The sequence below is a fragment of the Hemitrygon akajei genome, chromosome 5, assembly GCF_048418815.1.
Source record: "Hemitrygon akajei chromosome 5, sHemAka1.3, whole genome shotgun sequence".
NCBI classification, from domain to species: Eukaryota; Metazoa; Chordata; class Chondrichthyes; order Myliobatiformes; family Dasyatidae; genus Hemitrygon; species Hemitrygon akajei.
This window is the reverse complement of record NC_133128.1, coordinates 90,275,218-90,288,801: the sequence shown is the minus strand read 5'-3', so window position 1 is coordinate 90,288,801 and position 13,584 is coordinate 90,275,218. Positions and strand designations below refer to the sequence as shown.

Genomic DNA, 13,584 nt, shown 5'->3' with positions numbered 1-13,584 from the left:
GAAGGATGAGGGGGAATCTCATTGAAACCTTTTGAATGTTGAAAGGCCTATACCAAGTAGATGTGGAAAGGATATTTCCCATGGTGTGTGAGTCTTGGACAAGAGGGCACAACCCTAGGATAGAGGGGTGTCAATTTAAAGCAACAATGCAGAGACATTTGTTTGGCCAGAGGATGGTGAATTTGTGGAATTTATTACCACAGGCTTCTGTGGAGGCCAGGCTGGTGGGTGTATTTAAGGTGGAGCTTGATAGGTTCTTGATTGACCACAGCATAAGAAATAGGAGCCGATGTAGGCCATCTGGCCTGTTGAGCCTGCTCTGCCATTCAACAAGATCATGGCTGATCTGGCCATGGACTCATCGCTACCACCTGCCTTTTCCCCATAACCATTAATTCCCCTATTATGTAAAGTCTATCCACTGAGGTAGCCTCCACTGCTTCACTGGGCAGAGAACTCCACCAATTCACCACTCTCTGGGAGAAGCAATTCCTCCTCATCTCCATCCTAAATCTATTCCCCCAAATACTGAAGGTATATCCCCTAGTTCTAGTCTCACCTACCAGTGGAAACAACTTTCCTGCCTCTATCTTATCTATCCCTTTCATAATTTTATATGTCTCTATAAGATCTCCTCTCGTTCTCCTGAATTCCAGCATCAACAGTTATGGGGAGAAGGCCAGGGAGTGGGACTGAGGAGGGGAAAAAAGGAACAGCCATGATTGAATGGCAGAGCAGACTCGATGGGCCTAATGGCCTAATTTTGCTCCTATGTCTTATGATCTTATGGTATGCACAAGTTCAATAAAAAAAAACTTACTTGCAGCAGCATCACAAAGTATAGTGAAAAAAACTGTATAAATGAAAATGTTTCATCTACATTTAATCCAACCCCAGCCTGTCTGCCATCCTCTGCTACCCTGAAATTAAAATCAGGCTCCTATAATGAGCCAGTTTAGGAACATGTTCACAAGAAATTCTGAAGATGCTGGAAATCCAAAGCAACTCACACAAAATGCTGGAGGAACTCAGCAAGTTATGGAAATTAATAAACAGTCGACATTTTGGGCCGAGACCCTTTTTTTAGGACTGGAAAGGAAGGGGGTGACACCAGAATAAAAAGATAGGAGGAAGAGATGGAGGCTAGCGAGAAGGTGATAGGTGAAGCCAGGTGGGTGGGAAGGGTAAAGGGCTGCAGAGGAAGGAATCTGATAGGAGAGGAGAGTGGACCATAGGAGAAAGGGAATAGGAGGGGCACTTGGGGGGGTGGTGATAGGCAGGTGTGAAGAGTAGGAAGGGGGAGTGAATGTTTTTTAACTGGAAGGAAAAATTGCTGTTCATGTCATCAGGTTGGAGGCTACCCAGATGGGATTATGGGGTGTTGCTCCTTCACCCTGAGAGTGGCCTTTTTGTGGCACGAGAGGAGACCATGGACTGACATGTCAAAACGGACATTGAGATAGGAATTAAAATGGTTGGCCACTGGGAAATTCTGTTTTTGGCAAATGGAGTGGAGGTTATCCAATTTATCACGGGTCTTGCCAACGTAGAGGAGGCTGCATCGGGAGGCAACTCAACACATTTGCAATTGAAGTGTTGCCTCACCTGAAGGAGTGTTTGGGGCCTTGAATGGAGCTGACGGAGGAGATGAATAGGCAGATGAAGCACTTTGGCCTCTTTCAGGGATAAGTGACAGGAGGGAGATTAGTGGGGAGGGGGGTGAATGAACAAGGAAATCACAGAAAGTGGAGTCTTGGGGTTGGGGATAAGGTGTGTTTGGTGGTAGGATCCCTTTAGAGATGGATGTGAAGGCCCATTGGGTGGTAGGTGAGGAGAAGAGGAACGCTGTCTCGGTTAAGGTGACAGGAAGGTGGGGTGAGTGTGGGTGTCTGGAAATTGAGGAGATGAGGGTGAGGGCATCATCAATGGTGGAGGAAGGATGTTCCAGTGAAAAAGAAATCGCTTCCCCTTCCTTCTTGCGTGCCCCACTCTGGCTTTTTACTTCTTTTCACCTGTCTATCATCTCCCCCCGGTGCCTTTCCTTCTTCCTTTTCTCCCATGGTCCACTCTCCTCTCCCATCAGATTCCTTCCTCTCCAGTGATTTACTTTTCCCACCCACCTGGCTTCACTTAATCACTTTCTAGCTATTCTTCCTTCCCCTCTTCCCACCTTTTTATTTTGGTGTCTTCCCCCTTCTTTTCCAGTTCTGAGGAAAGGGTTTGGCCCGAAACATCGACTGTTTATTAATTTCCATAAATGCTGCTTGACTTGAAGAGTTTCTCCAGCATTTTTTGTCTGTTTTTCAGTCATCTCTCTAGTTATTACTGTGGCCCTGCTAGTGATGGGGGTGGAGGAAGTGGTATTTCAACATCCAGATTAGCATCAGATACACCAAGCCAGGCACAAGCTCAAACTCATTAAGCTCAAAATATCTCCAATCTGAAGGTAAACACGGGGAAATCTGCAGATGCTGGAAATTCAAGCAACACACACAAAATGCTGGTGGAACACAGCAGGCCAGGCAGCATCTATAGGAAGAAGCACTGTCGACGTTTCGGGCTGAGACCCTTCGTCAGGACTAACTGAAAAGAAAGATTACCAGCATTTTGTGTGTGTTGCTCCAATCTGAAGGTGCTGGGTTTTTAACCAAAAGCATCATTCAATATAGATTTTTTAAGGAGTGAATTAGGAGAGGATAGCAGAGAGGTTTTAAGAGTGGATTTAAAAGTTTGGGCCAAGATACCTAGGGGATTTCTTTTTTTTAATTATTTTTTTAAATTAGTTTTTCTATACATTTTACAAATTAAAAACCCCAAATCCCAATGAGGAACATTAATACAGTGCAAAATTAAGCATACAATGACAATATGCTACAAAGGAAGAGAATTTGACAAAAAAAGCACCTAAATTGAAGAAAAGTAAACTTAGTATCCTCCCCAAGCCCCACAACACAAAAAAAAACAGTAACTCCAGACCAACCACAACACAATATAGAGAGTATAAATCAGGACAATCAAACTCCCAGACTGTGAATACACTTAGCAACAGAGGATAATAATGCCTACTACCAGAAAAAAAAGGGAGCTGAAAGCAAGGGACCGAAAAGAAAGAAAACCCTAGTCAAGAGGAAGGTTATGAAAGTACTCGATAAAAGGTCCCCAGACCTTATGGAACTTTAGATCCGAATTAAGAACTGAATAATGAATTTTTTCGAGGTCCAAGCAGGCCATAATGTCGTTAAGCCATTGAGAATGAGTGGGCGGGGCAACATCTCTCCATCTAAGGAGGATCAAGCGTTTAGCCAGGAGAGAGGCAAAGGATAATATTCGGCATTTGGTCGGACTCAGACGTACATCTGTCTCGCCCCAGAAACCGAACAAAGCAATTAAGGGGTTTGGTTCTAGGTGCTGATTCAGAATACACGATAACGTAGTGAAGACATCTTTCCAAAATTTCTCCAAGCTAGGACAGAACCAGTACATATGGATGAGAGAGGCCACGCCCCTCTTGCATTTATCACAGAGCGGACTAATGTTAGGGTAGAATCGAGATCGTTTAGATTTAGACATATGGGCTCTATGAACAATCTTAAACTGTAAAAGGCAATGGCGAGCACAAAGAGAGGTTGAGTTAACCGATTTGAGAATTGAGTCCCAGCTCTCATCGGATAAGGAGGTATTTAAATCCTGCTCCCAGGCCATTTTAATTTTATCCACAGGGGCCCGTCGTAAGGCTGCTAATTTATCTCGAATAATTGATATTAAACCTTTACCTAGTGGATTAATGGAAAGAAATAAGTCCATAGCATTTTTTGCAGGCATTTCAGGAAAGTTAGGAATTAAAGGAGCAATAAAGTGTCTAATTTGAAGATATCTAAAAAAATGAGCATTGGGCAGATTAAACTTAACAGAGAGCTGCTGAAAAGAAGTGAAGCGATTATCAATGAAAAGATCTTCAAAATGTCTAATGCCCTTCCTATACCTAGGGGATTTCTGTTATTTTGGTTTGCTTGAGAGAGAAGGCTGTAGAAATCAATGAGGAAAAATACAGGAAAAGTGTGTCGATGTGAGATATTCTTTTGAACAAGTGCAGCAAATCTTGGGGAGAGCTGATATCATTCTGTTAATTAGCCCCTGCTGCCTCTGCCCCCCTCCACCTGACTTGGTGTAAAACCCATAGCTCTGTATTAATTGCTCAGGTGATGCTGTCTTGAAACATTTTTGAAAAACCAGCTGTTGCTGCCCAAGGATGGTCTGGATTACACTTCCTGCTGGCAGTGCAATCCTTCAAGCTGCACTCAATTAAAAAAAACTTCAATGTTCAAAGTTCAAAGTGTGGCGGGCCGCACACGCGGGACTTGAACCACCATTGGGAGCTATGGACAGACACACAGTAGCGCGTTTGGAACTACCCGCTCATGGCGGACCTTCCAGGGATAGTCTGACATCATGTCCGCCCCATGGGTCGCAGGTGCCCATGGGAGGGGAGGTTTAAGCGCGTGATTTTTAATCAGTAAAGGCATCCTTAGTTCAGCTGTCTCTGCCTCCGTGTGTTTCTTTAGTAGTGTGTTGCGCGCGACTGCATTGGTGACCCCGACGTTCCAGACGGCATCTGGAGCCGGCGACTCAGTGACCAGCCATGAGTTCGAGCAACTCGCACAGCGCAGTCTCTCTGAAGCTCCCAACTATCTGGGCCATTCAGCCCCACGTTTGGTTTGAGCAGGCTGAGGCCCAGTTCAGTATCAGAGACATTACAGCCGATGCCATGCAGTACTACTATGTGGTCAGCATGCTCGACCAGGAGACGGCATGTCGGATGATCGACTTCCTACGCCAGCCACCAACGGAGGACAGGTACACTAAGCTTAAGGCGCTCCTGATCCATGCCTTTGGACTCTCCCGCCGCGAATGGGCTGCATGGCTCCTACACACGGACAGCCTGGGTGACCGCACGCCATCCGAGCTCATGAATGATATGCTGGTGCTCATGGACGGCCATAAGCCGTGCCTTTTATTTGAACAATTGTTCCTCGAGCAAATGCCAGAGGACATTTGCCTGCTCCTCGTGAGTGAGGATTTCAGTGACCCTGATGTCCTTTGACAGAGCAAGCAACGTGGAACAGCCTCTATTGGCCTAGCTGCGATCGCGTGCCCCAAATCCCAGGCCCTGCAACCGAAGCTGTCAGGACCCACAGGGGAAAAGGACGAAAGTTTGAAACAATGGTGCTTCTATCACCAAAGATGGGGCTCAGGCGCGCGCTGCTGCCGTCCACCATGTGCTTTTTCAGAAAACACCAGGGCCAGCCATCGCTAATGGCTACGACGGCTGACCACTGAGACAGCCTCCTGTACCTCTAGGACCAACACTTTGGGCAGCACTTCCTGGTAGACACTGGGGCCAAAGTCAGTGTATTCTCCGCCTCGAACATGGACACTCGTAACGTGGTCCTAGGCCCTGAACTCATCGCTGCAAATGGCACCAGTATTCGGACGTACAGCCCGCAAACTATCTCACTGCATTTCAGGCCCAAACATTTCACTTGGACTTTCACGTTGGCAGTGGTGTCACAGTCACTACTAGGGGCAGATTTCCTACGAGCCAACTGCCTCCTGGTCGACCTAAAAGGCCGGCGTTTGTTCCATGCTGAGTCGTTCCAGACTTTCCAGCTCGGAGAAGCCAAGCTACCGGCCCTCCACCTGGATTCTGTGACCCTCTCGGGTAACAATTCGCCAGAGTGTTGGTGGAATTCCCCTCCATAGTCACCCCGCAGTTCTCCACGGCCGACCCCAAGCACGGCGTGCAGCACCACATCCCCACGCAAGGACCGCCGCTGCACGCCGGAGCTCACAGGCTCCCACCTGACAAGCTCCACCTCGCCAAGGAGGAGTTCGGTAACATGGATAAGATGGGAATCGTACATCGCTCAGACAGCCCGTGGGCATCCCCGCTGCACATGGTGCGCAAGTCTGCAGGAGGTGGAAGCCCTGCGGAGACTACAGAAGGCTCGACGATGCCACAACCGCCGACAGATACCTGGTACCCCACATCCAAGACTTCACAGCGAACCTGCACGGAGCGACCATCTTCTCCAAAATCAACCTGGTCAGGGGATACCATCAGATCCCAGTGCACCCGGACGACGTGCCCAAGACAGCCCCCATCACCCCGTTCGGCTTGTTCGAATTCCTGAGGATGCCTTTCAGTCTCGAGACTGCAGCCCAAACTTTCCAAAGGCTCATGGACTCAGTGGGACGCGACCTGGATTTTGTTTTTATTTACTTGGATGATATCCTGGTGGCCAGCAGTTCACACCACAAGCACGAGGCACATTTGCGCCAGCTCTGCCAACGCCTGAGCGACCACGGACTGGCAATCAATCCGGCGAAGTGCCAGTTTGGGCTGACGGAGATCGACTTCTTGAGCCACAGAGTCAACCGACATGGCGCAGTTCTCCTACTGGACAAGCTCCGGGCCATCCGCCAGTTCCCCAAGCCCAGCATGGTCAAGGGCCTACGGGAGTTCGTAGGGATGGTCAACTTTTATCATCGGTTCGTGCCGGTGGCAGCCTGCATCATGAGACCCTTGTTCAGCCTGATGGCCGGCAAGGCCAAAGAAGTGGCATGGGACGCAAAGTCCATGGAGGCGTTTGAGCAGACCAAGGAGGTGCTGGCAAAGGCGGCTCTCCTAGTGCACCTGAGAGTCAGTGTACCCACGGCACTCACAGTCGACGCTTCCGACACAACAGTTGGCGGAGTCCTGGAGCAGCTCGTCGAGGGCCAGTGGTGACCACTCGCTTTCTCCAGCCGGCACCTATGGCCACTAGAGGTGAAGTACAGTGCTTTCAACAGAGAGTTGCTAGCGCTCTACCTGGCTGTCCTTCCTTGAGGGAAGGGAGTTCACTGTGTATACGGACCACAAGCCCCTTGCCTTTGCACTGGCCAAGGTATCGGACCCATGGCCGGCTCGGCAGCAGAGGCACCTGCCCTTTATTTCAGAATTCACCACGGACGTCCGCCACATCGCAGGGAAGAACAACATCGTCGCCAACACACTGTCTCGCCCCTGCCTCCACTCAGTAGGCATATCGTCCTCAGGAATAGAATATTCAGCACTGGCAGAAGCACAACGGTCGGACACCGAGATCCCGGCTTACCGCACCGCCGTTTCGGGGCTCCAGTTGGAGGACGTCTCCATCGGCCCGGCAGCGGATTGACTCCTGTGTGACGTGTCTACCGGCAAACCCCGACCCGTGGTACCAGCGGCATTGTGGCGCCGGGTGTTCGACACGCTGCACGACTTGGCCCACCTGTCCATCCGGGCATTCATCAAGCTGGTAGCGGACAGATTCATCTGGCACGGTTTGCGCAAACAGGTCAGACACTGGGCCAGGACCTGCATACACTGCCAGACCACCAAAGTCCAGTGACACGTGAAGGCTCCCCTCCAGCCAACACACAGGAGGTTCCAACACATCCACGTGGACATTGTCGGCCCCCTGCCAGTCTCCTGGGGTGCCAGGTATATCTTTACCGTGGTAGACAGGTTCACCAGATGGCCGGAAGCCGTACCACTCGCAGACACGTCCCCTGAGTCCTGCACCAGGACGCTCATTGCAAACTGGATCGCCAGGTTCGGCCTCCCAACGGACATCACCTCTGACAGAGGGGCGCAGTTCACATCTGGTTTGTAGACAGCTCTGGTGCAGCTCCTGGGCACCCAGCTGCATCACACCACAGCGTACCATCCCCAGTCCAACGGTTTGGTAGAGTGATTCCACTGGCATCTCAAGTCGTCCCTGATGGCATGCCTCAGGGGACCCAACTGGACAGATGAGCTTCCCTAGGTCCTACTGGACATCGGCACAGCCCCCAAGGAGGACCTGGACATCTCCTCAGCGGAATTGGTCTACGGCGCCCCCCTGACGGTCCCAGGCGAGTTCATACCAGAGGCCTGAGGTTCGGAAGAAACTCCAGCAGTGGTGCTAACGAGACTGCGGGACACAGGAATGGTCCCACGCCATCCTTCACCCCTAAAGACCTCCGAGACTGTGAGTATGTTTTTATTCACAGGGGCATGCACAGGTCACCTCTACAGCAGCCGTACAAGGGACCCTTCAAGGTGATCCGGCACAACGGAACCACGTGTGTCGTGGAGGTGGGTGGCCGGGAAGAGACTTTTACAGTGGACCGCCTCAAACCAGCGCACTTGGACATTGAGCAACCAGTGAGGGTACCCGCTTCGTGCCGGCGAGGCTGGCCACCCAGGCAAGCCACACAGACTGGGGGCTCCACTCCCTCAATGGACATTTCTTGTGGGGGGGGGGGGTGTGGCGGCCCTCACACGCAGGACTCGAACCGCCATCGGGAGCCGCGGGCAGACACGCGGTAGCGCATTTGGAACTACCTGCTCGGGGCAGACCTTCTGGGGACAGGCTGACGTCATGTCGGCCCCACGGGTCACAAGGGCCCATGGGAGGGGAGATTTAAGCACGTGATTTTGAATCAGTAAAGGCATTCTGAGTTCAGCTCTCTCTGCCTCCGTGTGTTTCCTTAGAAGCGCGTTGCATGTGACTAGAAAAGTACATTTATTATCAGACTCTCCTTACAGGCATCCACAAAACAAAGAAACCCAACAGGGCCCATTAAAAAAAGATGGCCAAACATTCAACATTCAGGGGAAAAAACAAATTGTGCAACAAAAGTAAGCAAATAACATTCAGAACTGAAGTTGGCCAAAGTGAGTCCACAGGCATGAAGCCAATCATGGCCAGTCCCAGAGTCCGTTAGCTTTCCTTTCTGGGGCTCCAGGAGATGCCACCCAAACCTAGTGTGTTCTCCAGTTTAAGAGGTACCCACTGAAAGGCTTAATGTCTGCATATGGGTATGCTTCCTAATGTGGATCTATCTGGGAGCTTCCACAAGGCAAATAGGGCAGAAGGCACAATTTCTTTATCTCCAGCTGCACTGAAAAGCTTTCCCATTGCAGTTCCATTTCCCTCTCCACTCCTAGAAATCCTAGAAAGCACAGGGCCATGCAGAGAACCAAGAGATTAGATACAGTGTTCATTTTTCGCTCTGCTTTTTTATGGGATGGGAAGAAAATTGGTCTAATTTTTCCTAGTTACTAATGAAATATGAAATGCACAAGCCAGTAATGGAATTAGTGTGTGTTAGTTCTGTGGTATCACTGGAAAAGCTAAGTGACTATAGAGTCAAAGGGAAACAGTCTCAGAGACTTACAGGATAGAAACAGAACCTTCTGCCCACAAAGTTTGTACCAGCCATTAGCCACCCTTTCAGACTAATCCTATAATAATCCCATTTTTTATTCTGCACTTCTCAATTCCTCCCGGATTCTACCACTCATTTACACACTAGAAGCAATTTATAGTGGCCCATTAACCCACCAACCATCATGTCTTTGAAATGTGGGAGGAAACCAGCGTACTGAGAGGAAATGCATGCAGTCACAGTAAGAACGTGCAAACTCCACACGGACAGCACTTAAGGTCAGGATTGAAACCAGGTTTCTGGAGCTGTAAGACAGCAATTCTACTCAAAGTCAAAGTTGACTTAGACTATAAGACAGTAAGATAATGGAGCAGAGTTAGTCCATTTGGCCCATTGAGTCTGCTCCATTATTTCATCATGGCTGATCCATTTTCCATTATTGCCCTATGCACAAATACACGAATGCACCAGTGCAATGAAAACCTTATTTACAGCAGCATCACATTCAATTAACATAATATATTCACCAGAGAAAGCATAAATTAAACAGAAATTATACCTGATCTTAATGTATGACTGTGATTCTCTCTCTATGACTATAATCACTCAGGCTCTTTCAACAAAAGCACTTACTCACTGCACCACTGTGCTGCCCTAGTTGTTGCAAATTTGCTACTCCATGCAGGCTTTTTCTGACCACGTTAATCAGGAGGGAGCAAAAGCAGTCTGTGACAAAGTAGGTGTGTAGTAAATGTAGGTAAACTCCTGAGTACCCTGACTTCTGTACCTCATGGGAGTGGCACTGTTGGTTAAAGGGAATATCGCAGTGCTGAAAGGAGAGAATATCCTGGAAAAATTAAGGAGGAAGGTGATTGGTTTAGAGTTAGGAAGTAGTAGATGTGCAATTTTACTTCTTGGTCTATTCTTCATTTTCCACTAGAAAGAAGAAGATTGAGGAGCAGAGAAATTGCAGAAATGGAAAGTCATAGAGTAGTGATCGTGGTAGACTTTGGCTAGCCTAATACAGACTGGGATAGGGCAGCAATAGGGGGCACTTTATGAAGTATGTTTAGGAAACTTCATCAGTATATCTCTGGTCCAACTAGGAAGTGACATTAGTGGATTGGTTCTGAGAAATGAATCAGTTCAAGGAAGTCACAATAAACTTTATAAAACACTGATTTTATACCACACAGCTGGTGTTTTGTGCAATGTTCTGGCCAACACACTTTAGAAAAGATCTGAAGGCTTTGGAGAAGATGAGAAAGTGACATAACAAAATGATACCCAGTTCTGTAAATAAACTGGAGGATCTGGAGCTGTTCCCTTTGGAACCAAGGAGGTTTTGAGAGAAACTGATGAAGATACTAAACATCAAGAAAAAGAATAAATGAAGTAGTTAAAGACTAAGACCTAGGGGACATGGAATGAATATGATTGACAAGAGAACTGTCATGAGTAAAATTCTTTATTACAAGTGGTTATGGTCTGCAATATACTGTCAAGGATTGTAGTGGAGAGAAATTGAATTGATTGAGTTGTAGCATTCAGAAAAAAAGTAGGATTAGTTTCTGAGAAGAAAAATATTGCAGGGCCATGAGGAAGAGCTTGTGATAGTGGGACTGCTCTTACACAAAGCCAGTACAGAATTGATGGGTTGAAATGCCTCCTTCTGTGATGTATTCATCTAGCAACAACAGAAACAGTCACCAGTTTGGAGATACACTTTGCCATCTAGAGTTGGGAAGCTGGAATGCAAATATTTAACTGCTCATAAAGCATTCAAATGATATGAAATCTAGCTTGTAATCTAATTTTTAACAGGATCATTCACTGGAATTTGCCAAAAGAAACAGTCGAAGTGCTATGTTCCGAATTGTGCCAAAGTTTAAGAAAGAGAAAACCCAAAGGCATAAGGCAGCCCCTCAGCCAGGTAAGGTGTTGTGTTTATTGACTATTGGTCATTGCTGTCTCTTCAACAGCAGATTCTATTTTCTAGTCACTGGATCTCTTTCTAAGGAACTTTCATTGTTCACAGAAATGTCTGGGGATATAAGTTGAAATTAAATAGCTGGTTTGGTTCACTGATCAGTATTCCCAGCAAAAAGTGTAACCTATCTCCCAAACCCAGCATGCCTCACATGATCTTACACCCCATAGGTCCACCTAATGTGGACTATGCCCAGTGAGTCTTCATATTAACAGCAGCATTGCAAACTCTGGAATGCGATTCCTCCCACCCCACTCAGTTCACAATCAGAAAGCAAGTTGGATGTTTCAAACTTAGCATTTTATAAAGGTTGAATGTGTAATGTCAAAGTAAAATTGGATAGGTATATGGACAGGAAAGGAATGGAGGGTTATGGGCTGAGTGCGGGCCAGTGGGACTAGGTGAGTCTAAGCGTCGGCATGGACTAGAAGGGCCGAGATGGCCTGTTTCCGTGCTGTAATTGTTATGTGGTTATATGGAAATCTAACTGCCAAAGGGGCTTCCAGTAACTTTGTCTTTTGTCTCCTTCCCAGTCCTGACGAAAAGCTGTCAACCTGAAATATTAGCTCTGTTTCTCTTCCCAGTGATGTGGCTATATCTGTTGAGTACTTCCAGAAGTTTCTGTTTTGTTTTAGCTTTATAGCATTTGATTTTTTGTTCTGGATTTTTCATTTTTTAAATTCTCATAAACTGGGAAAGTTGATTATTTCTGAAATGACAGGTAATGTGCTGGAGAAAGTTAGTGGATTGACAGCATCAGTGTGAGGAAAGGAACTGTTGATGGTTCGGGTCAAAACTCTGCATCAGGACAAATGCATCAACAATTCCTTTCCTTCCACAAATGCTGCTTGACCCACTGAGTTCCTGCAGTAGATTGTTTATTGCCCCAGATTCCAATTTCCAGAGGTTTGGAATATCTTTTTTTGGGGTCATTCTAATTTGAATTAGATACTTTTACAACTTAAATCATCATTGTAAAACAAAAGAGATATAAATCTAAAGGATTCTATCACATCAAGAAACATTTCTGTGCATTAAACATTTAAATTTCTGAGCATCAGGAAAATAGATGGTAGTGCTATCATCAAGTAAATAGCAAACTTTGCACTGCATCCGTTTTCATGCACGTGATATGAAGTATGCAGTATGTGTAGAGAATGTATGGACTTACCAATCTCCAGCACTCTATTGCGTTTGGTTAGAAGAGAAAATAGCATGGATCAATCACAGGCAATCACCTTTTTGGGGTGTCGTTCTGATTTGAATTAGATAGTTTTGCATCTTAAATCACCATTGAAAACAACAAAAAATAATTCCAAAGGATTCGAAGAGGGATATTCCTGATAAAGTTCATTGGGCTAGAAATTTTGCTTTGAGATTATGGAAGCATTAATTGTGATCTTTCAGAAATTGCAAGATTCTGGGGTGGTTTGGAGGGACTGGAAAATTACAAATGTCAGCCCACTCTTAAGAAGAGAAGGAGACAAAACTCTGAAAATTATAGGCCAATTAGTCTAAAATCAATGGTTGGAAAGATATTAGAGTACTTTATTAAGGATGAGGTTTCGGGCTATTGAAGGGGGATGATAAAATAGACCAAAGTCAGCATGGTTTCTTTAACAGAAGATCTTACCTGATAAATCTGTTGGAATTCTTTCAGCAAGATCAACAAAAGAGAGTCAGTGGATGTTCACTTGAATTTTCAGAAGGCCTTTGACAAACTGCTGCACATTATAGGACCCAGTGGTATTTCAAGAAAGATACTAGCATGGATAGAACATTGATTGACTGGCAGGAGACAAACAGCAGGAATAAATGGCTGTGTTATTACATGAGTGATGTTCTGCAGGAGTCAATGTTGGCTCCACTTATTTTCACTTTATATGTCAATAATCTAGATGATGGAATTGATGTCTTTGTGGCCAAGTTTGCAGATGATACAAAGATAGGTGGAGGGGCAGGTAATGTTGGGGAAGTAGGGAGTCTGCAGAAGGTCTTGGATAGATTAGGAGAATGGGCAAAGAAGTAGCAGATGGAATACAGTTTAGGAAAGTGTATGATTGATTGCACTCTGGTAAAAGGAGTGAAGCCATAGACTTGTTTTCTAAGTGGGGAGCGAATTCAGAAATCAGAGATGCACAGAGCTTGGGAGTTCTAGAGCAGGATTCCCTAAAGATTCACTTGCTTAGTAAGGGCACCAAATTTACGAGGAAAAGTCAGGAGAATGGGGTTGAGGGGGCAAATAAATCAGCCATGATCAAATGGCGGAGCACACTCTTTGGGCCAAATGGCTTAACTCTTCTTCTGTGTTTTATGGTCTGATAGAGCCCCTTTGGAGTAGTGACTGTAGAAGCTAAAGTTTT

At 46.5% G+C, this 13,584-nt stretch overlaps 1 protein-coding gene across 7 annotated transcripts in view; it reads left to right on the top strand.

Moving 5' to 3' along the window:
- Window positions 1-13,584, top strand: part of dgkh (diacylglycerol kinase, eta) — a 522,439-nt gene that overhangs the window by 457,968 nt on the left and 50,887 nt on the right. For all 7 annotated transcript variants that reach the window (XM_073046012.1, XM_073046011.1, XM_073046013.1 and 4 more), the window contains one exon: window positions 11,056-11,164. In XM_073046012.1, coding sequence (XP_072902113.1) covers window positions 11,056-11,164 — 109 coding nt within the window. The remainder of the gene's footprint in view (window positions 1-11,055; window positions 11,165-13,584) is intronic.